The sequence below is a fragment of the Rutilus rutilus genome, assembly GCF_951802725.1.
Source record: "Rutilus rutilus genome assembly, chromosome: 20".
NCBI lineage: Eukaryota > Metazoa > Chordata > Actinopteri > Cypriniformes > Leuciscidae > Rutilus > Rutilus rutilus.
Window position 1 is genome coordinate 4,808,032 of NC_140225.1, and position 24,171 is coordinate 4,832,202.

At 39.8% G+C, this 24,171-nt stretch overlaps 2 protein-coding genes across 3 annotated transcripts in view; one reads left to right on the forward strand and one right to left on the reverse strand.

The window, feature by feature from the left end:
• The window catches only part of LOC311279891 (V-set domain-containing T-cell activation inhibitor 1), a 57,615-nt gene that overhangs the window by 30,590 nt on the left and 2,854 nt on the right, over positions 1–24,171 (forward strand). The window contains exons 2-4 of one of the 2 annotated variants that reach the window (XM_084391678.1): positions 6,599–6,946; positions 9,687–9,962; positions 18,432–18,514. In XM_084391678.1, the coding sequence (XP_084247804.1) occupies positions 6,599–6,946; positions 9,687–9,962; positions 18,432–18,514 (707 nt within the window). The remainder of the gene's footprint in view (positions 1–6,598; positions 6,947–9,686; positions 9,963–18,431; positions 18,515–24,171) is intronic. The other variant, XM_084391679.1, reaches the window with a different exon arrangement.
• Positions 14,008–17,444, reverse strand: LOC311279889 (uncharacterized protein). Its single transcript, XM_084391677.1, has 4 exons — positions 17,000–17,444; positions 15,210–16,386; positions 14,800–14,900; positions 14,008–14,517 (listed from the first exon to the last, which is right to left on the reverse strand). The coding sequence occupies exons 1-2, from the start codon at positions 17,305–17,307 to the stop codon at positions 15,474–15,476; spliced, it is 1,221 nt and encodes a 406-aa protein (XP_084247803.1). The 5' UTR covers positions 17,308–17,444; the 3' UTR covers positions 14,008–14,517; positions 14,800–14,900; positions 15,210–15,473.

Consider the following 24,171-nt stretch of genomic DNA (forward strand, 5'->3'; position numbering starts at 1 on the left):
ATACGTCCTTACGCCATGTTACCCTGGCGATGCACCTGCTTTTTTTGATGGGCACACACATGTGGGGGAGCTGGTGTTCTACCTCTAAACGTGCGCTTTCCGGACTCACCCGGAAAACTCGCTGTCGGCCTGCCGGTGGATTCGTGGAGCCAGTATATCCTATACTCAAATATCCTAGAGATGATGGTCGAGCGAGATGTGTGCAAAGTGAGCTGCATGGACACTCTACAACAGTGGTTCTCAATTCCAGTCCCCATACATTTTGTATGTCTCCCTTATTTAACACACCTGAACCTGATCATCAGCTCATTAGGAGAGACTCCATGAACTGAACTGAGTGTGTCAGATAAGAGAGACATACAAAAATGTGCAGAGCAAGGGGTCCCGAGGACTGGAATTGAGAACCACTGCTCTACAACACCTGTGTCAACAAAGCCAGGCTCAGCCATCGTCCTTTGCACAATCCTCCTTTTGTGCGGAGATGTCCACTCAAATCCTGGACTGAGGTCTTTGGACATTTGCCAAACAGCTGATCGTGACATCCCTAGACCGGCAAAGTGTGCTGCTTTTATCGGCGCATGAACTCGAGGTAATATTCCTCCAACAAACATTAAGCCTGATAGCAATATTGGCCAAATGGCGATAACATCGTTCCTGCACAGACCTCCAACAATCACCGCACAAACTACATCATACCTCAAACAGCAGCAGATGAAATTATTTCAGACTGTAAATCATGCAAGCGTGTTGTGGGACGCAAAAACAAAGCCGAAAGGCATTTTTGGTGGACATCTGAATAAACGTAGCATTATCTCAAAGACTGAACAACTTGAACATTTACTGACGGACTCGAACATCGATTACTTATGCCTCACAGAGACTTGGTTAACCCCAACAACCCCTTTATCTGTTTTTAATATTCCAGGGTATAATGTGTACAGATGGAACAGAAGGAAAGGAAAAGGGGGTGGAGTCCTGATATATGTGAAAGACAGCATTCAAAGTCAGCAAATAGTCTTTCCAGAAACTGGCAAGATAAAACATGTCGGAAATAGCTTAAAGATATTGCCAAAACTTTTCAGATGATCCATAAGCCCACAAGAATAACAAAGTCTTCCCAAACACTTTTAGACTTAATTTTCACAAATAAGCTTTATAAAGAAAGATTTATAACTTCATCACTTGGTTATCAGATCATAATCTTACTCTGGTGTCCAGAAAATTGATGGAAGGGGAAAATCCATGCCTTTTATCGCTCCAAAGGACATTGCCTTCATTGAAAATTAAATAAAGCAAATAAACTGGCATGACACCTGTTATGGTGATGCGGAGATGAACCCAATCGCAGACAGTAAACACTTCACGCAAGGTTTATTAATGACAAAAACAGAAAACAAAACCCACGAGGGGGCCAAACAAGACAGGATAGACTATTTTAGACTAACAAGACTATAGACTAAGACTCAGACAAAAAAACTAGACAATAAACTAACCGCTAAGACAGGATCAAACTCTTCTTTCTAGACAAGACTTTCAACAGGTACTCACAGATAGTTTCACACAATGAACCAGCACAGGACAGCAAACACAAGGGGATTAAATAGGGAGAAACTTATGAGGGAAACAGGTGACAAGGGTAAAGCAATGATGACGAAACGAGGATAACAAGGGGGCGGGGCAAGGAACGAGACAACACAAGCACATGGCCCAGCAAAAGGCCATGTGTGTGAACATAAAACATGGGTCTGTCATGATCCTGCCTCAAGACCAGGGAAAATCAAAGACTAGAAGGCAGAATCATGACAGACACCATTGGTAGTATGCCCTGTGAGCCAGCCTGTGCTGATTTAATGTCGACCATTAAAGGCATTTTATTCCAATACACCAAGAAATGGGGCAAGAAAACAAATAAAAAATATAATCTACCCTGGTTTAACACAAATCTCTGGGAATTAATGAAAAAAAGGGATGCTTCTTTGAAAAAGTTTTTAAAATCAAAATTAAATACTGATCATCTGATTTTTAAAAGTTTAAGAAATAAAGTCACACAACAACTTAGAAAACCTAGAGCAAATTTCTTCCTCAATGTTATTAGTGAGGCAAAAGGAAACTCTAAAATGTTATGGAAGAGCATTGACAAATTACTTGGAAGGGAAAAATCAACAACATTTTTTTTTTTAAAACACATGGTGGATGGCTGTATCCAGGATAATGACCAGATTACTGGGGAATGTTTTAATGATTATTTCATAAATTCGCCACGAGAATTGAGTCTATGCCTGCCATTGTCACCCCTGTGCATAAATCTGGGGATACTCAAGTGGTCTCTAACTACCGACCCATCAGTATTCTCCCAGTTGCATCAAAGGTTATCGAAAAGGTTGTGGCAGAACAACTAATAGTACATCTGGACTCTTGAGTCCTTTTTCCATCCTATGCAATTTGGTTTCAGGAAAAAAACATTCCACTGAAACTGCATGCTGCTACTTCCTTGAGGGAATTAGATTAGATTAGGAGGAGTGGTGGGAGCAGTCTTCTTAGATTTACGCAAAGCCTTTGATACAGTTAACCATGAGGTACTGATACACAAACTGGCCAAATACGATATCTCCACAAATGTCCAAAATTGGATAAAATCCTACTTGATAAATCGAAAACAATCTGTGCAAATAAATGGCACATTGTCTACGTCTCTTGTCTCTACTGTGGGAGTACCACAGGGGTCAATTCTAGGGCCACTGCTGTTTTGCTTATATATTAATGACCTGCCTTCGGTCTGCAAGGGCATAAATATTGTTATGTATGCTGATGACACAGTATTATATACCCATGGGAGCCCCCGGTTTCTTCACAAACCGGTCTATACTTAAAACTTATCCGGAAATTTTAGTAAATGGCTAATATATAAAACATGTAGATAAATTTAAATATTTGGGGGTAACTTTAGATTCGACACTTAGCTTTAAAGGTCATGTTAATAAATTGTGCAACAAATTGAAATTTAAAGCTACACTGTGTAGGATTTTCTCCCATCTAGCGGTGAAATTGTTTATGACTACCAACTGAATATTACTTTCTAGCCCCTCCCATTCCAAGGGCGTTTTAACTCCTACGGTGGCCGTATTATTTCAAATCTGCCGGCAGTTGCGAGTAATCTCTCCCTTGCATTCGTCACGGTGTCACTGAGTCTAAAAACGTGAAAGGCGAAGCTTGAATTTCCAGGTATGTCCCTCTTTGGCTAATGTATTTTCAAGATGGAGGCGCAACATGGCTGCCGCCATTCGAGCGACTCGCTCGTATGTGTTCTAAATGGCAGATTCTACGCTTACGAGAATACTTGATTAGTTGGTAGAAGTAATTACACATTAATGAGCACATGTTTTGAAAGAACACAGTGGTTTTTTTGCTAAGAATCAACTTAAACTACACAGTGTAGCTTTAATTTAGTAAATTTTAGATACATAAGAAACTCTCTCACCACCACCATCCTGGTCTCAGGCATGTAAAACAGTCATAAAACCTTTGTATAAAAACTGCCTCAAGATCCATGACAAAAAAACACATCATTTATCATCACTGTCATATACTGGCTAAATATGATACTTAGTCTTTCTTGATAATCTAATAAAACACTCAAATGTGTCTTTGCTACATAAAATCATATATAGTGCTACTGCTCTACCCCCCCCCCCCCATGGGAGTGTAGCTTCCCACAACTAAAACTCAATTTGGGAGTTCCCCCTTCTCATGTGGCCATGAGGCAGTGGAATCCCCTTCCCATGGAACATATCTTACATGTACAGATTCTCACACTTTCTCATGCCTAACAAAGAGTTGGTTGCTAAGTAAGCAAGTTTGCACACATTTTTGAGATTGTGTGTGTGTGTGTGTGTGTGTGTGTGTGTGTGTGTGTGTGTGTGTGTGTGTGTGTGTGTGTGTGTGTGTGTGTGTGTGTGTGTGTGTGTGTGTGTGAGTGTCTAGAGTTGGATTGTACTCCAATGTGCCTAAGATGCAGAGCCGGACAGTAACGGAGTACATTTACTTGAGTACAGTACTTAAGTACAATTTTGAGGGATCTGTACTTTACTCGAGTATCATTTTTGGGGAGAACTCATGACTTTACTCAAGTACATTTGAGAGGCAAATATTGTACTCTTTACTCCGCTACATTTCTATCCATAACTGTGAGTACCCGTTACTTCTTCTAAAAAAAAAGGAAAAAAGAAAAATCTCGGAAACCCTCAATTTGTTGTTTCCCTCTCAAACGTGATTGGATTGTGCAGGCACCACTGATTGGGACAGCCTATCAGCAATCACCTTCAGCTTTCCACCAAAGTCAACTCCATGGTCAGATTTAGATAAGAGACGAAACCATGGACGAAACAATGGATGAAGACGCAGTAGGTCCATCCCGGGAATGTGCCAACCCGTTGCCCCACCTCGCCAGACTATTTCAATTTTCTGAACTGATAGTTTTCGCTTCAAGTGTTTGCTGTGTTTACCAATGTAAGCACTGTGGCAGTAGTAATGCAATATTTAGAAAATGTACTCTTGTACTCTTGATACTCAAGTACTTTTAAAAACAAGTACTTCAGGACTTTTACTTAAGTAGACATCTGACTATAGTACTTTTACTTGTACTTGAGTAAAATTTAGCAAGGGGTATCTGTACTTTTACTCAAGTAATGAAGCTGTGTACTCTGTCCGCCTCTGCTAAGATGCTGCTGAACTGTTTAAGTGTGTTTGCTGGGGAGGACAGAGAGTAAATGGGCTAATGGCCTCCCTGTTTCTGTTTTTGCAAACCTGTTAGTTTTTAATTACAATGGACATCACTTTATCCATAATCCTGTGGAATTTCTATTTTAAAATAGTTATTTGTAAAAAAAAAAAAATTGTCATATCTGCCCAGGGACTACAGGTGGAAATTAGCAATTGTTGCTATAACCTGACCCAAGACATATTCTCTTGTTTAACAAGTTTAATGTTTATTATAAAACAATTTCCATTCCAAAAATCATGGAAATTCATGCAGTTGTAGCCACTTTGTGGACTTTTTACGTTAAATCATTTTGTTTTGCTTGTATCAGTCGCTTGCCTTGCCTTTGTGGAAACACCTCATGAGAGATTTAATCTTGACCTAGTTATTTGGTCATGCAAAAGTAAAAAGGTCAAAATACAATAGCTCAGACAGTCATGGATTCAGTAATCTTTGTGTTGACGCCCAGTCTCATTTTGTGTCTGACTCAAGGATATTTGAGTCCAAAAAATGTAATGTCTGCAACACTGGTTTAAACTCCCATATTTAAGCAAAAAAAAAATACTATTTGAGTCAGCCTGACAATCGACTCTGTTACAAAACCATACTCCCGAGTCCCAACAGGCAGCATTCATTTTACAAGAGACCTTTTTGGCAAAATTATTGAATGTATGATGGGAAAAGGATTCACAAAAGGCATTACAACAGTTTCAACTGATTACTGATTTGAACTCATTTCATATTTGATGCTCTTTACAGAGTTATTGAACGAAACTGACTTCAGCTGAATAATGACACTATTGTCTTTTTAAAGTTGCTTTACAGTAGAATTGATCTGTTTGCATCATTGAATCATTATTTTCCTGTGTATCACTGTAAAGCTGCTTGAAAACAATCTGTATTGTATAAAGCGCTACAGAAATAAAGGTGACCTGACTTATGCTGATTAGAGTATTGCATCCCACTGCAAAAATATCATATTCAGTATCAATGTGCTGTGTTAATGTGGCGAGCAGGATGAGGCAGAGGGCCGTGAGAGAACGGCGTGATTGATGATGAGCGACACCTGCGCGACACACCGGTCTCGTATCTCTCACGGAGGAGCGGAAGCATAAAAGGAGGAGCGACGACAGTGAAGAGCGAGAGAGGAACAGGCCTGGACTTATGTTGGGTTTTGTTTGTTGTATTATATGTGACGGCAGTCGTCCGTGAGGGGCTGCTGTCTTTTACTTTCGTTTTGTATTTGTTTATTTTATTATTAAAGTTGAATAATAAATAATAAAGCTGAATGTTCGCCGGTTCCCGCCTCCTCCTTCCCACAACAACGAACTTACAGTAGGCTAAATATGAAGGAATTTTCCATATTGTTTTTTCACAGGTGTTTTACCCGTATTTTAATGAACGCATTGCATTGTGTTTTAGAGTTAAAGGAAATATCTGTTAACTTAACAGATAATGTTCTAGCAGAAATTAGTTTTCTACTTTTCCTACTGTTTTTTTAATATATTTTTTAATTTTTTATTACAGCATACAAATCCTTAAATATGAGAGAATTTACATGAGAAGCAACGTTGCATAAGATTTTAAGACATGTTTCAGGACTATGAAAAGTCCTTAAGTCTTATGCAGTGTTGCATCTCAAGTAAATTTATCTCGAATTTCTAGATCATTTAACTGGAAAGCTTAGCAGTGTATTAACGTCGAATTGAAATGGGTGTCTTTGTGCGCTGTATGATAGCTAAGCGTAAGTAAACAGGCATTGAATGTATTTGCATTAAATATACTAAGTTGTGCTTCCTCTAAACATTGTCTCTCAATATAATTATAATTTCTCATTCCTAGACTCCTTTTCCGTCAGAGTACCACCCGGTCCTGTCGTCGTGTTCCGTGGAGCAACGGCTTTACTTTCCTGTGAATTCGAGCCAGACGTAAATATCCCCCAACTGGTGATCAACTGGCAACGGCAAGAAGATTCACGAGTGGTTCACAGCTTCTACTACCAGATGGACCAGCTCGAACGACAAGACTCAGATTATAAAGGACGAACAAAGTTAAACCACAATGAAATTGCTAAAGGAAATGCATCTTTGAGTATAGATAATTTTGGACTGAAGGATGCAGGGAAATACCTGTGCACAGTGAGCAACACCAAGGGAACTGGCAAAGGAGAGCTACAGCTGGTCTACGCAGGTATATTTTAGTATATTTAATATACTGTTATAGATTTTATTCATATTCTCAATTTGTTTTTATTCTTATATTTTGTTTTTATTTTAAGTTTGGTGATTTTGTTGTGCATTTTTGTAATATGTATTAGCTTTTTTCAAATATGTCTGTATGGTTTTATTAATTCTAAGTTTCAATTACTTCAGTACATCAAGTTAAATTAAATAAAACATCGTTTTGGTTGTGCTTCCGCTCTGCGTGACTGTGCGGATGAATATGGTTATCCTACTGCTCATTAGACGATCACTACTAGGCTTAAGAGATATAACCAGTTTAGATGGAAAGGATCTCAAGCTGACTAGCTGGAGACGTTATTATAGCTTTACCCATTAATAGACACGCTACTTCCTTGAAAATAAATTCCAGCACAGCGCTACAACAACCATAATGAAATGATCTTCACAATAGATCATGCTTTTCACTGAACTCTGCTAGATAGCGACATATGGCAAATTATCTGTTCAATAAATTAACTTACTCACCTGTTTTATAATAAAAACGCCATCTTCATCACTTTTACAACATTTCAAATCCCTCAGTTCTTGATTCGTGTTTTATTACGAGATCTGTCGCTTTCTATTTTTGCCAGCAGACTCTCTTCTGTTCTGTTTATATATATATATATATATATATATATATATATATAAATACATTTTTATTTATTTATAAATGTGTGATTTCCAGGAGGTTTGAGATTTAGCTACTCCATGTCAACCTTTCTCACTCATTGGCCCTCATTTATCAAAAGTGCGTACACCAAATTTCCAGCGTACACCCAAAACCACGGTGACTTTGAGATTGATCAATATGGACGTTGGCGTACGGCACGCTCAAATCCTGCGCCAGCTCAGGAGGTGGTGTACGCATGTTTTGAGTTTGTGCGGAAATGCGCAGAAAAACAATTGCTAACACCACAAAACACACTGACAAACTAAAAGATATGATATATTATGACCCACTGTAAAAAAACAACAACATAGTAATTATAAACTTCAGTGTTTATTTTTGTGCAACATGGACTTCAATGTTTCATTTGTGTGACTTTACCAAAGCATTTGATTTGTAGGCATATGTATTCCTTCAGTTGCGAGCCTGTGCGCTTTACCTGACGTTTCAGGGTTAGGCCCGGCAGGTGCGCACGGACTGGGTTCAGTAATGAAAGGCTTTCAATGACCAAAAAATAATTCAGACTGACAAAATAATAAAAATTACATTCTTCTTCTTTTTAATAATAATAATAATAATAATACAAATAATAATAATAACGACATTCTTCTTCTAAATAACAATAAGCGTCATTAATAATAAAAATAATAATAATAATATTACAAATTGTCATGCAATTATTAATGTGAATGAATGGTTCTCCACATCACATCATCATCACTATTGTACACCCCAATACATGTGACGTGATACTAAACTAAATGCTAATTGTTTCAAAACACGTGCTGTAAAGGTCATTTGCTCATCCAAGTTTCTCTTCTTCTGTCTATGGTGTAAAATGAGGGCGTGGGGGGAGCGGAGACTTGAATATAAAGGGGCGTGTTATTCTAATGACGATCGTTTTCAGCCGCGGCATTTATCAAGGGCAGGTATTGCGTACACCTGGATTTTGGAAGAAGGATGGATGATGTATTGACTCATTATTTAATTATTGTAAATTTTGAACAAAAAAAAAAGTTACATAGTGTTCCTTTAACTATAATAACTCTGCCAAACACTAGTAGTCACCATTCAAATTAAAGCAATCAGTCTGTAATTATTTACTCATCCTCATGGTGTTCCAAACCCGTACGTTGCAATGTTTTAGGTGCAACATAAATTAAGGAATCGGAACTAACGAGGGTGAGTAGATAATGACAGGAATGTAGGAATGACAGGAACTATTGCATGACTATCCAACTTTGTAATGACTATCCAACTTTTGCGTTGAAACTCTGTATTCTGAACTAATGCATATACCAACTCAAATAGATTTTGACTTCTTATAGTTAGATGTGAGAGATTTGAATGTATGTACAGTACTGTGCAAAAGTCCTAGGCATGTTAATACCCCCAAACCCCCCCCCTGTTTTAAGTCAGTTATTTATATCTTTTGCTGGAGTGTGTCAGTAGGAAATATCAGTTTACATTTCCAAACATTCTTTTTGCCATTAATTGTAATAATCCAGTGAGATTTGTGTATGCACAAAGAGTCTGACGACAGCCGGTATGGTATGATCTGATCTCACCATCATTGAGTCCGTCTGTGATTACATGAAGAAACAGAAGAAACTGAGACAGACTAAATCCAGAAGAACTGCGGGAACGTCTCCGAGACGCTTGAAGAAACCTTCCTGCAAAGCTACCTGAAAGACTGTGTGCCTGGACAAAAGTCATTTTAAACGCAAAGGGTCGTTACACCATATGTTGATTTGAATTAGTTAATAGAAGTTAAATCATAAATAAATTCAATTTGTGATTTTATTTTTGAAAGCATTCTCACTTTACAGCATTTTAACACAAGTGCCAGTACTTTTCACAGTACTGTAGCTTTGCAGGAAGGTTTCTTCAAGCGTCTCGGAGACGTTCCCGCAGTTCTTCTGGATTTAGTTTGTCTTCTGGATTTAGTTTGTCTTGGGCGTATTATCATGCCTAAGACTTTTGCACAGTACTGTATTTGATTTGGTAAATCCCTGTATGTGTGTTTTGTGTCTTCAAGTCTCCTATTCCGAGCCGAGGTTAAGCATCCATCTCAAATCCTCCACTGTGATGGTCCAGTATGAGGTGGAGGGCTACCCGAAGCCAGAGATCCTGTGGCTGGGATCGGGGGATCAGAATCTCACTGACCACCAGGAGGTCTCGTCTGCATCAGATGGAGGGCTGTACTACTTAAAAAGCAGCTACGTAACCCAGAATTCAGCGTTCAATTTCACGTTTACTCTAAAAAACCCTACAGCGCATCAGGAGCTACAGAGGCATGTTATCCTCAGCTATGGTAAGCATTTTCAAGGGGAATGTTTTTTTTTTATTTTTATTGCATGACTCTATGGCAGGGGTCGGCAACCTTTTTGTCATAAAGTGCCATTTTTAAGTTTCCGAGTTCATCACTGTGCCACAACACACACATAGCCTATATATATATATATATATATATATATATATATATATATATATATATACATACACATACATACATACATACATACATACATACATACACACACACACTCATATAAATACACAAACATTTTACATTTTCATAATGGCTTACACAGAAATAGTACAGAAATTTAAATATTTCTCTTAAAAATTTGTTTAAGATTTAGATAGACAATTTAATAGTATTTATAACTCCTAGATGCACCGATTACAATTTTCTAGACCGATTCCGATTTTTCATTGAGTTTGACCTGCCGATACTGATTTTAGCCGATTCCGATTTCTTTTTTTCTAACCACTTTACAACACACAGAAATACATATATATATATATATTTTTTATATATATATATATATATATATATATATAAAATATCATATCCTTTTACCCAAACTGAATAATAAAAACAAGTTTAAATGGGTAGATTTTATATAAATATTTTTGAGTCTTCATTTTCTTTTCTGACATAACCTAATCCAGTTCTTGTTAAAACACACTAGACATGCACATTCTGTGCATTTTAGGCACTTTTGTTTGAAATCATATTTATTTTGTCAACCAAATGTGTGCTTTCACTTTAACTGAGCGTGAGCAGCGCAGACAAAATAGACTCGGCGGCGAAACCCTCGCTTCACTGCTGCTCACGCGACGCTCCTGTTGGGCGCTCACGCGCTGCTCCCGGTGTGAATGCACTCACTGATTAACATGCACGCCGAAAAAAATATGCGTGAAACGGCCGTAATTCACGAGGTTTCCTACATGTGCGTTCCGTGTGCACATGTGATGATGGTGTTGCGCGATGTTAATCATGGGGAGCCCGAGACCGAGTGCATTTGTCCGGCACAAAATCGGCATATGTCAGACTGACCGGCCGGTCGCCGGTTATGGCCGATCACGTGAAAATCGGCTGATTTCGGCCACCAGCGGATCAATCGGTGCATCTCTAACTTAATAAAATAAGCTTTTTTTACTATGAGGAATTATTACATCAAAATGTAGATCTGTGTGCAGGTAGACTACTTTATCTGAATGAAATACATACACTTCTCTCGCATTTGCTTGCGTGCCAGCGATTAAGGCCGGCTACACACTGGCTGCGTGGCGTAACGCCTGGTTCACACCGGATGCGGAAGCGTCGCGGAACGGAAAATCACGCGCGGTCCGGCGCCTGCCTGTTCACACTAGAGGCGTATTCTCCGCGGCGGTCGACAAGCGCTTCTGCTCAGTTGTTGTTTATTCAGAGCTATTTTTTTACATCATGGGTAAGTAAATAACCTCATAAAATGAATACACCATGTTTCTGTAACCAAGAAGTTTGTACACTTCTTGTATTAATACTTTTTGTTAATACTCGCGGTATTTTAATTTGAAAATTGCTTATATTTTGACAATTGACCGGATGTCTCGTGTTTCTTGGTGTGACTTCCTGCCGGAATGGACGCGAATCACTCGCGGCTCGCGCAAAAAATAGACCAGACGCCGAAACTGGCGCTTCACGGCGCGGGCCGGCCGCGGCTTGCCGCGGCGCTCCGTGTCTGGTGTGAACGACACCATAGGTTAACATGGGCGCCGAAAGGAAGCGGCCTCCGTTCCGCGCCGCTTCGGCGTCGCTTCGGCGTCCGGTGTGAATGGGCCTTACCCCTCATTTACACTGCACACATGTGCGGTGCATTACGTCTGCGACAAGGTTTTATTCCGTCCTCCACGCGGTGCCAACTCACACCAGGAGCATTTCAGAAGCGGAGCGACTGGATGCGCGAGACCACGTGATTTGCCTGTCCAACGTGTTTTTTCTTGATTTTTGGGTTTCTACCATACAGTCTATGGTTTCTACCAAGGATATTGGTGTGTAATACGTTTGGGTTGTTGCACAGGGTGTTTATTTTGAATTTGACAGTTTTTTTTACTTTTATTTGGTATTTCCGGTGCGACTTGGACGCGCGTCCGTCAAAAATAGACTAGGCGCCTATATTTAGCGAAGCGGCGTGGAGAGCCGCTTCTGGGAAGCTTCTGAAACGCGCCGCGTCGCGGCCGGTGTAAACACAAGCATTGACTAGAATGGGCGCGATCAGCTCCGGTAGCCGTGTCGCAGCCGTAATGCGCCGCAGACGTGTTCAGTGTAAATGGGGGGTTAAGCGTCTCAGCTGCGTGGCGTGTCCGTTTTTATTTCGGCTCCCATGTTAACAGGTTAGAGCTTGCACACTGCCTGCGTGACACGCGCGTCTCAGGCGCGGCTCGAGCCGCGCGGAAAACGCGTGCCTGCTAGAAATAGAACCGACGCCTATTTTTCACGCGACACGCAAGCGTCTTGGAAGCGTTTCCAGGCAAAATTGAATAGGAAAAGATGTTTATATGACATTTAATTTGACACGAATACATATTAATAAATGTCATTTTGATGTTTGAAAGTGTCTAGGGTTTGACATAAATGCAAATATAAATGCAATTTAAAAAAATATTATCGATTTTCAAATACTGCACCTGTCAATACAGAACGAAATATTCTATAGTCTATATTGCCGTCAACACTGCCGACGTTGTCTTTGCTGCTATATTTATGTTTAACATGAAGTATAGGCCTTCCACAACTCTCTCCCCATGTCACCAATATGTCACCTAGCAGCAGCAGCGCCACGTCAGACGCGCTTCTGGTGTGCAAAGACACAGAAAACGCGACGCAGCCGCCACGCATCTGACACGCTTCAGAAACGACACGCTCACGCCACGCAGCCAGTGTGTAGCCGGCCTAACGGTGCGTTTCCACTACAGCGGCAAAAGTCCGCTCAGTGCCGCTGGCAACGCTATAACGCCTCCGCTTTGGGGTGTGTCATTGCGAGTGTGTTTAATCGAAGTTTTTTTCAACACACGGACAGTATAATCACCAGAAATGCACGCGATTACATTTACAAATAGACAAGCTTTGTTTCCAAATGCACCAAGCAAAGATATCCTTTCAATTTTATAAACTTTTATTAACCCAGCCAATATAATCACAATGAACACATCCAAAATAAAATCTTTAACATATATATAACAACTGCAAAGCGTCTAATTTGTAAACAAAATGATTTACGCACTAAATCCAGCATAAACTCCAGCAAAATTTGCATATTTTTAAACTCTCAAAACAGATGTCACATCACGAACCTCACAGCAATTGGCTGCCGACCGCGTTTTTCGCTTGATATTTGCATAAAGTCAAAAACTGCCCAACCTTTTTGACGCTCTCGGTCGCTCTCAACGCTTTCTCCGGTCCGCTGGCAATCCCAAAATGCACTGCGCGAGCGTGAAGCTCAACTTCCATACGGTACGTTCACACGGGGCGTGAGCGTCAACGCTTCCCATTGACTTTGAATGGGTGACGTCAAGCGTTGCCGAAAAGAATTGTGGATCCGTCGGCGGCGCTTCACTGGCGTTGCTCGCGGCAGAAGTTGAGAATTTTTCAACTTCTGCCGCGAGCAACGCCAGTGAAGCGCCGCCGATGGAAGCGTCAGCCAATCAGGATCGCTCTATGCAAATACAGTAGCCAGGTGGCAGCCAATCACGTTCATCCTGTTCAAGAGCAGCAAACTGATGATAAACTGAGGATAAATTTTAAAATGGAGGAGAAGCTAATTATTGCGGTGGGCAATCACCCGGTCCTTTATGACCAGTCACTTTTTATGTACCGGGATACAAACCGGAGAGAACAGGCGTGGAAGGAGGTGGCAGAGGCCGTTGGTGAATCTGGTGTGTATTAGACCCGTGAATGACAACTAGCATACATATAATTGGACCCGTGAATGACAACTAGCAGACATATAATGTACCGCCAAGAATAGCAGGCCATCAGAAATTTAGGTTCAATTTCATATATATATAAAAAAAAAAAAAATACATGATCAGAGTGGTGGGTGATTTTTTACTATTTATTATATATAATTAATATACACATATACAAAAATATATACAGGATATATACAGGATTTTTTTTATTATTAACGTTATTAAACTCTTATTTTCCCCAATATTCATATTTATTTCATAACTACACATTTAATATATAATTGACAAACACGTGTATATGAAGGAACTGTTTATTTCTCTTTTTTGCATCTCAGAGGACATATGCAAGACCAGGTGGAAGTCTTTGAGAGACAGGTTCAAAAAAGAAAAAAACAAAGAAAGGGAGATGAGAAGGAGTGGAGCAGGGTCCTCGGTCACACAGCCATGGCGATTTATGGCGGTGATGGGGTTTCTCACTCCATTTATCACTGATAGGGAGACATCTAGTAATGTCCAGAGGCCTCCATCCTTTTTACCCAGCTCATCTTCTGTCCGAGAATCCCTCAATCCAGATCCAGAGAACAGCCAGGCCGAGGGAAGCAGTCAGAGCAATTCCCAGCAAGCACCTGCAGGCAGAGATGAGACAGGGAATGAGGAAGACAGTCAAGCAGACAGAGGCAGACAGACAGAGGCAGGCAGACAGACCATGGTAGCAAGGCAGACGGAGCAGGAGGATACCAGGGTTGCAAACAAGGGAAGGAAAAGAAAGGGACATGACATGTCCGCTTTTGAAAGGGAGATGCTATCAGTAATCGAGCCTCTGACACAGATGGCTTCACTGCCACGTCCCCCACTGCCTCAAACATCTCCAGAGGATGAAGATGAAATTTTCTTTAAAAGCCTCTTACCATCCATTCGCAGACTTCCTCTGACGAGAAGAGCAAGGCTGCGTTTTGAGATCCACCAACTTGTGTACCAGGCAGAACTGGAGGCTGCTGGTGACGTCGTCCTGTAATAAAAAAAATACGATAAATAATAATATAATAAAAAAATAAAAAAAAAATAAAAAAAAATTCACACACATTTCTACTTGCATAAATAAACCAATTAAAATGAACTCATGCTTGTGCTGTGTTTTCTCTCACAAAAAAACATGTATACACACACATATATGATATGTATATATATATATATATGTATACACACACATATATGATATGTATATATATATATATATATATACATAAACACACACACATATGTGCATGTGTGTGTGTAGCTGTCTATGTATGTGCATATATATGCCATCTTTACTTACCTCATATCAGCAGTACTAACAGATGCAGACATTTGTATGTTCTATCCAGAAATCTGCACAGATAATGATTAAAAACCTGAAAATGCAAACATAAAATAGATTGTCATACAAGGCAATGGAATAAAATACAGACTAATATTATACATTTATGACATAATTGAAATGTGCCCTTTTCACATAAAGTGTAGGTAGCTCTGAAAAGAGCCTTTGGTGGGGTCTGAAAAGAGCCTTTTGGTGGGCTCTGAAAAGAGCCTTTGGAGTCCTCTATGCACTCGGCTGCCATGGCACTGCACCCTCCTGGCTGAAATAGGCGCAGTATGTGTCCCGGAGTTGGATGGCTCTACGGCTTGCATTGTTGGAGCCCATCCTTGGTGCATCTCTCAGGCCCTCTGGAGCTGAAGGTGCATCATTGGCAGGTGCAGCTGTGGGTGTGCATCTCCGACCTTCCAGCATTTTCTTTCGGAGGAAGTTGTGCAACACGCATGTGGCCAGCACACATGCCTCAGCAACCTTCGGACTTGTCGCGATGACACGACGATACATCCGCCAGCGAGCAGAGAGGATGCCAAAGGCACACTCAACTACCAACCTAGCACGGCTGAGGCGGTAATTGAATGCCCTTCTCTCTGGTGGGATGTGATGTCCAGGGTATGGCCGCAGGAGGTTTGTAGTGAGTGGGAAGGCCTCATCTCCCACAAAGACACAGGGAAGGGGCCCACGATGCTCTGCTCCAGGGATAGCAGCATCTGGTGGTAAGTCCAGCGTACCATCTCTCAGACTCTCTCCAAACGCTGAATTCCGGAGTGTCCCACCGTCACTGGTCCTGCCATAGCCACCAACATCCACCACACGGAAGAGATAGTTGGCATCCACAACAGCCAGGAGCACCAGCGAATAGCTTGACTTGTAATTGAAGAACAAGGACCCTGAATTCTCTGGCGCTTGCAAGAGGACATGTTTGCCATCGATTGCTCCGAGACAATTGGGAAAGTTCCAGCGTGCATAGAACTGGTCAGCTATTGCCCTCCAGTCCTCCTTTTTTGGAACTGGCATGGTGTCCTTCACCAGAGCCTCCCAGATTGCACTGGCCACATCCGGCACAATGCCTGCGACGGTAGAATGGCCCACTCGGTAACTGAAGGCGATAGTTCTAAATGAGTCTCCAGTTGCCAAGTACCTGGGGAAAAAAAAGCATTATACAGTAAAGACACTGCAATATATATATATATATATATATATATATATATATATATATATATCTCTATATATATCTCTCTCTCTATCTATATATATACATACACACATACCTTTAGCATTATACAGTAAAAGACACTGCAAATATATATATATATATATATATATATATATATATATATATATATATATAGACACACACACATATATATATATATATATATATATATATAGAGAGAGACACACACACACACACACATACCTTTAACATTACATTATACTTTAAAGACACTGCAATAAATATATATATATATATATATATATATATATATATATATATATATATATATATATACATACATACATACATACACATACACACATACACACATACCTTTAGCATTATACAGTAAAAGACACTGCAATATATATATATATACACACACACACACATAACGTTACCTTTTACTACGCAGACAATCAGACTGTGAGATATTCAATTTTATTTATTTACCAACGACCATGAGCTAGGTTTCTAAATGTAGGTATGTGTGTGTATATATAAAGAATACGCAGTAATATAAAGTTATTCTTACCGAAGACAGATAGCGAGTCGCTGGGCAGGTCCAATTGCCTTCCGCATCACGGAATCAGCTCTTGTGATCAGTGGTCCCACCCTGCCCAGCAACTCGTCGAAGGTGTCCGGGGACATCCTGAAGTACCGCTCAAACAGTACCCCATCCAGACGCAGCTCCCGGACAAGTCCGTGATACTCTCCCCGTTGTTTTCGCTCTCTGAGAATAGAATGTACCCAGAAGCGCCGAGTACCACGTCGTTTCAACTTGCGTTGAACGTTCACAGTAACCACACAAGCTATCGCTAATGCAACCAAATTGGCGTCCATGTTGAATGACAATGAATGAAGCTTGTTGTTGAGTTCCTGTCTAATTTCATTGGCTGACGCTGCTATGACGCTGCTATGACCATGGCGTCAGTGCCAAACTTCAGCCACGCCTTCCGTCAAGCGTTGACGCTCATGCCCCGTGTGAACGTACCGATAGGAATGAATTGAAAACGCTCGCTCCGCTCCGCTCGCAACGCGCCAGTGGAAACGCACCGTAACCCTCCGCGTGCCAGTGTTGGCACGCGTGCCTTAAGGCCTCATTATACTTCTGCGTCGGACATACGCCGGAGCCTATACGCCGTAGGCAACGTGTTGGTTTTAATTTATACTTCTGTGTCGTTGTCCGCGTTGACGCGCACCTGGGGAGCATGAAACCCCGAGGGAGGGGTTCTGGCAGACCAATCACAGCGCTTGTGTCCGCGTAGAATTGACGCGTTGTTACATTTTTGGAGAGGTGCACGTCAGGGTACGCCGAAGGGTACGCGCGCTACACACAGCCTACGACGTAGCTACGGCGGCAGTTCGACGCAGAAGTATAAAACAGGCTTTAGGTTGCTGACGTCTGCTCTATGGGATACCAGTTTACATTTGATTTTTGCAAACGTTTGGGGTCGGTCCAATTGTGGAATATTATTACAATTTAAAATAACTGTTTTATAATATATTATTATAATACAAACAATATATTTTAAAATGTAATTTATTCCTGTGATGCAAAGCTGAATTTTCAGCATCATTACTCCAGTCTTCAGTGTCACATGATCCTTCAGAAATCATTCTAACATGCTGATTTGCTCAAGAAACGTTTCTAATTATTATCAATGTTAAATCAGACAGCTCGTGCAAAGTATGGTGATTCACAAGTATTAGCTGTGATTCAACAACCGCATATTTTGGTTCTGTGAAACACAGGAAAGCCAACGTTACTCAGTAATGGAGCAGAAACAATGCAACTTTTTCAGGCCTTCCCGGTGCCCGCTCTCTAACATTTTTCCAGCACTGGAAAGCTTCTCCAATATTAACACGATTCCTAAAGCTCTTACCTGAATTTAACCCTTCTTTTTCCAATTATATTCCTCTGACCCTTTCCTCTGGTAATATCACAGCCATCCCTCTTTCTGCAGTCTTTCTACAGCAGCCTGGCTTGCTCACTCTCTCTCCTCCCCTATCACGAGTGGACACGGCCCCGACTGCTGATTGGCTACAGGTGTGTTTGGTGCTCAGTCTGATCTTAATTACTTTGTCTGCTTCCCGTAGTGATGCTCGCACAATGTTTGCACTTCATCACAGATCAGTTAGGACGACATGCAGTGTTTGTCAAACACAGACGTTTCTGACGTTTTCACGAAGCAACAGAAACACTTTTCATTCAATACTTTATTTACTGCCTAAAACAACACCTGTACGAACAAGAATAAAGTTTAACATAATATTTAAATACCAATAAATGAGCAAGCCGACTGCTCTCGAATAGCTCTATTCAAGATGGCCTTTATTTTGTATTTTGATGGCATATGTCACAGTGACGTGATGTCGGCACGGTTTCAAGCTGGACAAAATGGCTAATCGCCATGCGCTACTTCAAGTCAGATGCCAATCGGTCTGCGCAGTTATCTTCATAGTGTGTACATTTTTTTTTATATATATTGCAAAGTATAATGCGATATGTTACATAATACATTTCCATATATGGGAAGCTAGTGCTTATATTTTGCAATATACTGCACTGTTAGAAAAATCTGTAGAAATTACAGTATTACTGGCAGCTACTTGCCAGTAACTTACTGTAGATTTAAATTTATGTTATTTACTGGCAACAATTTGTTCAAAATTAAATGAACATTAAACATTAACAAGTCTTTGTCTTTACAGAATAAAATGATAAAATAACAATCTAATGCAAAGCATTCTGGGAACCAAAATCTGAAGGAAAAAAAACTGAAAAAGGTTGATGAAGATATCTGGTTCCCAGAATGCTTTGCATTAGATTGTTATTTTATCATTTTATTCTGTAAAGACAAAGACTTGTTAATGTTTAATGTTCATTTAACTTTGAACAAACTGTTGCCAGTAAATAACATAAATTTAAATCTACAGTAAGTTACTGGCAAGTAGCTGCATAACTACAGCAAATTTTTTACAGTGTGCAATATATGCATTGACCATGTATGGCAAATATACTGTTAAACCATTTAATATATTGATAATTCATATATGGGAAATATATTTTCATTCCGTAAGGGATCATTGCTGTGGTTTGCCAAGAAGCAGTTGGTGAAATGGCAGTAGGCCTAGTTCAAAGTATTCCCATTGGACTTTCTGAAATACTCTCTAGTTTTGACAAATTTGACAAAGTTGAGTCAATAAAGGTATAGTTCACCCAAAAAAGGAATTCTCATTTAATTCAGAAACCCATCACGAGTGGCAATGCAATGCTATTTCAGGGAGATGTTGGTTTCCCAACAAAATATGTGGTAATAATGTTGTCTGGGTGGGTCATATTATTCACTTATTATATAAGTGTTTTCATTATTCCAAGTTATTCCAAGTATTCCAAGTGTTATGAAACCATATAAAAAAAATTGTTTGTCAAACATCTAGTGAAGTGCTTGTTCGGCATACATCTGCTTCAAATAAAGGTTCTTATAAGACGAGATTTTCAGGGCACGTGAGATCTTCTCGAACTTATCAAGCAGTGTGCAAAAAACGTGAAGCATGGAATGACAACCAGTGGCAGAAATGGCATTATTTTGGTAAACAAGTAAGTTTTTTTCACGTCCAGACGACAACGTTGACAGACACGGATCCTCCTCTCCGTATCTCTCTCTCAGACACGCCTTGGCACAGTTTTTCCAACAGCTGTAATAACATGAGCCACATGAAAAGGCAGCGATGGTTTTCACTTCAGTCATATATTATGATGATACATTGGTGAAATTACAAACATGGTATACACATTCTGAGACGTGAAATGAAACATATAATTAGTAATTTTATGATGTTAAATGTTTTAACGTCGCCTCCCTTACTTCCCCTGACAGGCCGTCACTGCTTATTTCATGTACAGGGTTTGGACAATATAGTGTTGTAGGGTTCACGACGATTGGCCAATCTTCTCTGATTTTACAGCAATCAGCAGAGCAATAGCACAGCTCTACATAAAGAGATATATCAGAGTTCAAAAGAGGAAAAATTGTTGCCGCATCAATGGCGTTGGCTGGTCATTCTCATCTGTATCCAGGGAAGCAAGTATTTGTGCTGGGTCAACAGCTCTGGTATCTAGGAAAATGTCGGCATACAACACCACATAGACGAGCCGAATTCCCAGGAATCTGTCTGATTGGGTTGCGGACAATGTAAAACATATTTCCCCTCAAATTATTCCCAGAAACGGGTCTTTCCCACATCATTTTGGAGGAGCAAGTCAAAAAAACGTTTTCCTCCACCAGCATTTGCTTAGTCTACTTAGTATACAGCATTAGTATACTTCTTTTAAAATTAAAATAAGAAAGGATACTCAGTCAAATTTGTATGTACTTCTCAGAAATATACTTAAAATTGTCTCCAAAAGCAACATTTTAAACAAATTATTATTTTTTTTTTGGCAAAGACTACATCCGTACAGTAGATTTGAAGTAAATTCCTATGTGCACTAGCCTACAGATACTCAGAATTAGGAACATATCTGTATTCTTTATAAATCAGTATTTTCAAACAATGTTTATAAGAGTAAAACACAACTACAAAAGAGTAAACACAACTACTAGCCAAGTATACTTAGAATACTTAATAATACTTATAAGTATATCTCGATCAAAAGATTGAGTACAAGAATAGGCCAAATACACTAACACTTTTCTGTCAGTCTAAGTCAAGTATACTTAAGTGCAATTTTAAGTACTGTACTTCAAAATAAGTATACTAATAGACAAGAAGCAGAAAACAAATCACTCCAACTCTGTCTATCTATCTCTCTATTTACTCCGATCACATTGACGTCATTATTGGCAGGCGTTGTGTTGTGTAGGTGTGAATGTGGAAAATAAAGCTCAATGTTTTGGCCTGTATCTCGGGGGGAATTTTGCTGGAGTGCTCTCAGGCACTATCATATAGTTAAATATAAACACTTGAGATAGTGGGGATAGTGGTCTCACCCAATTCCCAAAACATCCTATTTTCAAAACCAAACTTTGGCCTCAGACATCACCACACGCCCTCAAAGTTACACAACACACTGGTGCAAAAATTCAAAACAACATTTCCAAAACTGGTAATTATGTTGCTTGTGGTTCTTTTGTCCCAAAAGAAATTTTTGTGGTTTCTTTTGTGGTAATTTTTTATTTTATATTTACTTAAGATGTGTGTGACCATCAGTAAAAGAGCACACACAAACCTTATTCTAATATGGAATGGTAAAGAATGTGTGTACGTCACAGGAGGGCCTTCACTCAAGGATACAATATTACGAACAAGTTTAAGTATGTTCCACATGAAATACCATCAATGGCCTAGAAAGATAACATTCTGGGAGTCAAGACTATAAAGGATGAAGGATGCCCTCCCTTCGCTGTCACACTCCGCAGCCACTCTGTGTGACTGTACGACTGCTGGCCTTTTCTTGCAAGAAAATACACCTCATCAAAGACTATTGGAAATAGTCCCTGAGGGTTCTCGTGGCAACGGTAAAGCGACTCAGATTTGGCCTTACTCGTAGCCCAGCCTCCCTCATAGTCATACCATTGACAAAGACATGGGCAACTAGAGTGACTTGAATTTCATCTGAGACCGCTTGACTTCTTGCCCTTCCTCCTCCTCCTTCTTATCCCTCCTCGATCTCTTCCTTCATGTCTTTCTGGATCCATTGTTCCAAAACTCAATAAACTGATTTGGGCCCTTTTATCTTGAAGGATCTGATTTTGACTCTTAGTGTTTATAGTCTAAGGAAATGGGTGTGCTTTTTGATAAATGGCATTATGGTTTCGAAATTTTACTTCAAAAGCCTGGTTATAGTGTTTAAGCGATCGAGAAAAACTGTAATACTGTTTCATTTACACTTGGCCAATGTCTCTGCAAAATGAAAATAAATCCATTCTTCAGTTCTTACACTGTAGGCTATGCAAATTCAACAGAGTTCTTATCACCAAAAGCAACCGAGAGGAGAGAGAGCCGTGTCATCACTGGGGAGAGAATATAGCGCTCACCACTTTTAATGAAATGTTGAACTTTCAGGATCTGACACCAAAGGTTGAATTTGTTGACAGTTTGTGTGTTTGCTTGCTGAGGAAAGATGCTCAACTGTTCACGTGTTGAGCGTGACATATCTGTGGCGATGTGTGTTGTAGTAGTAGCACTGTCTGCCAGTATAACACGCTCTCACACGTTTAGCTTTTTTTTTACCATTTTGGGAGGAGAAAAAATGTACACATGTAGCTTCACTAATATGTACACTTAAAGTACTAATATGTACCTTTAAGGTACTTTTATGTACCATTTAGGATGTAAGTGACAGCTGGCCCAGTGACAACGTTGTACCTTCTTTCCTGATTGTACATGTCCAGTTTCGTTTGGGATGTGTTTTAAATGTATTTGTAAAACGTAAAATCTATTTAAACCTCGAAAGCATTTCAGAGGGCATTTACACCGTCATTTCATGATCTAATCCAATCAGAGAAAATGCATGACGTGACCAGGTGTAAACAGGCTCTTTGTTGTGTGTGTGTTCCTGGCAAACCCTCCATTATTGGGACAAAATGTGGGCATTTTTTGGTCCCTATGAGGAAAAAAGCTTATAAATCATTCTAAGTGATGTTTTTTTGAAAATGTAAAAATGCTTAACATTTTCTGTGATGAGTAGGTTTAGGGGTAGAGTTAGGGTTAGGGAACAGCATATACAGTTTGTACAATATACAAATAATTATGTCTTCGGAAAATCCCCATAAAACATGAAAACACAATTTGTGTGTGCCAGTGAGTTCTGGAGAGTAGATTGAGATTAGATTGAGAATCGGTCCTTCATTGTCTGATTGAATAGGTTTATCTCCATTGTACATTTTTTCCCCTCGGGACAATATTGAATTAGTATCACCCTAGGTAAAAACATTTGTTGTATCGGGTGTATTTTTTTTTAAATAACCTAGTTCCCAAACCAGCATTCATTGTAAGAATAAAAGCCACAGTGTCTACAAGGTGACATCGCAAGTGATTGAGACACAAAAGCCTGTTTGTCAGTTTTGAGCAAACGGGGAATCAGGAGTTCAGACAGTGCAGCTGATTGTTTTACAGATGTCAGACTTGATTTTTTTTTTTTTTTTTGCTGATAGAAGATCATCGTATTACGGAGCCCCTGAAGTTACCTTTGCAAAATAAAAAATATACAGACTTTCGCGTGCGCACGAGAAAACTATCGCATGCTTACAATTTCCGGTTTGCGTTATAGTGTTATTACTACAAATGTGGGAATAGGGATGAGATGAGAGTGTGCTAGGAGCATGCCTCCACAGATTTGTCTTATTATATGGAGATGAGAGGGTGTCTCTTACCATTGGAGAAAGCGTTCTGCTTACTTGGATCACACGAAGGCACCTCAGCCGCAATTCAAAGTTTTATGACAGTTAGTTTCTTGTGGAATAGCCTATTAGCGCGTCGGTCTTGTGAATAATGTTCTATATTTGGTGTTAAACATGTCGCTAGTAAAGGTACAGTAGGACTGCATTGTTTGTGGACTGTGCTTTACTGTGGGAGAAAAGCATTAATATCTCTATTAGCAGAAAAGTACTAGTCATTGCAGGCCGCAAAAACAAAACTACATTTAAGATTACACTAAAAACTTAATTGTAATTTAATACATATTTTATTCATTAAAAT

Bases quoted from the DNA above. Each gene is read 5' to 3' on its own strand.
- LOC311279889 (XM_084391677.1), bottom strand. From the start codon at position 17,307: ATGGACGCCAATTTGGTTGCATTAGCGATAGCTTGTGTGGTTACTGTG. The intron at 16,387-16,999 runs GTAAGAATAACT...TTTTTTCCCCAG, and splicing joins CGACTCGCTATCTGTCTTCG to GTACTTGGCAACTGGAGACT.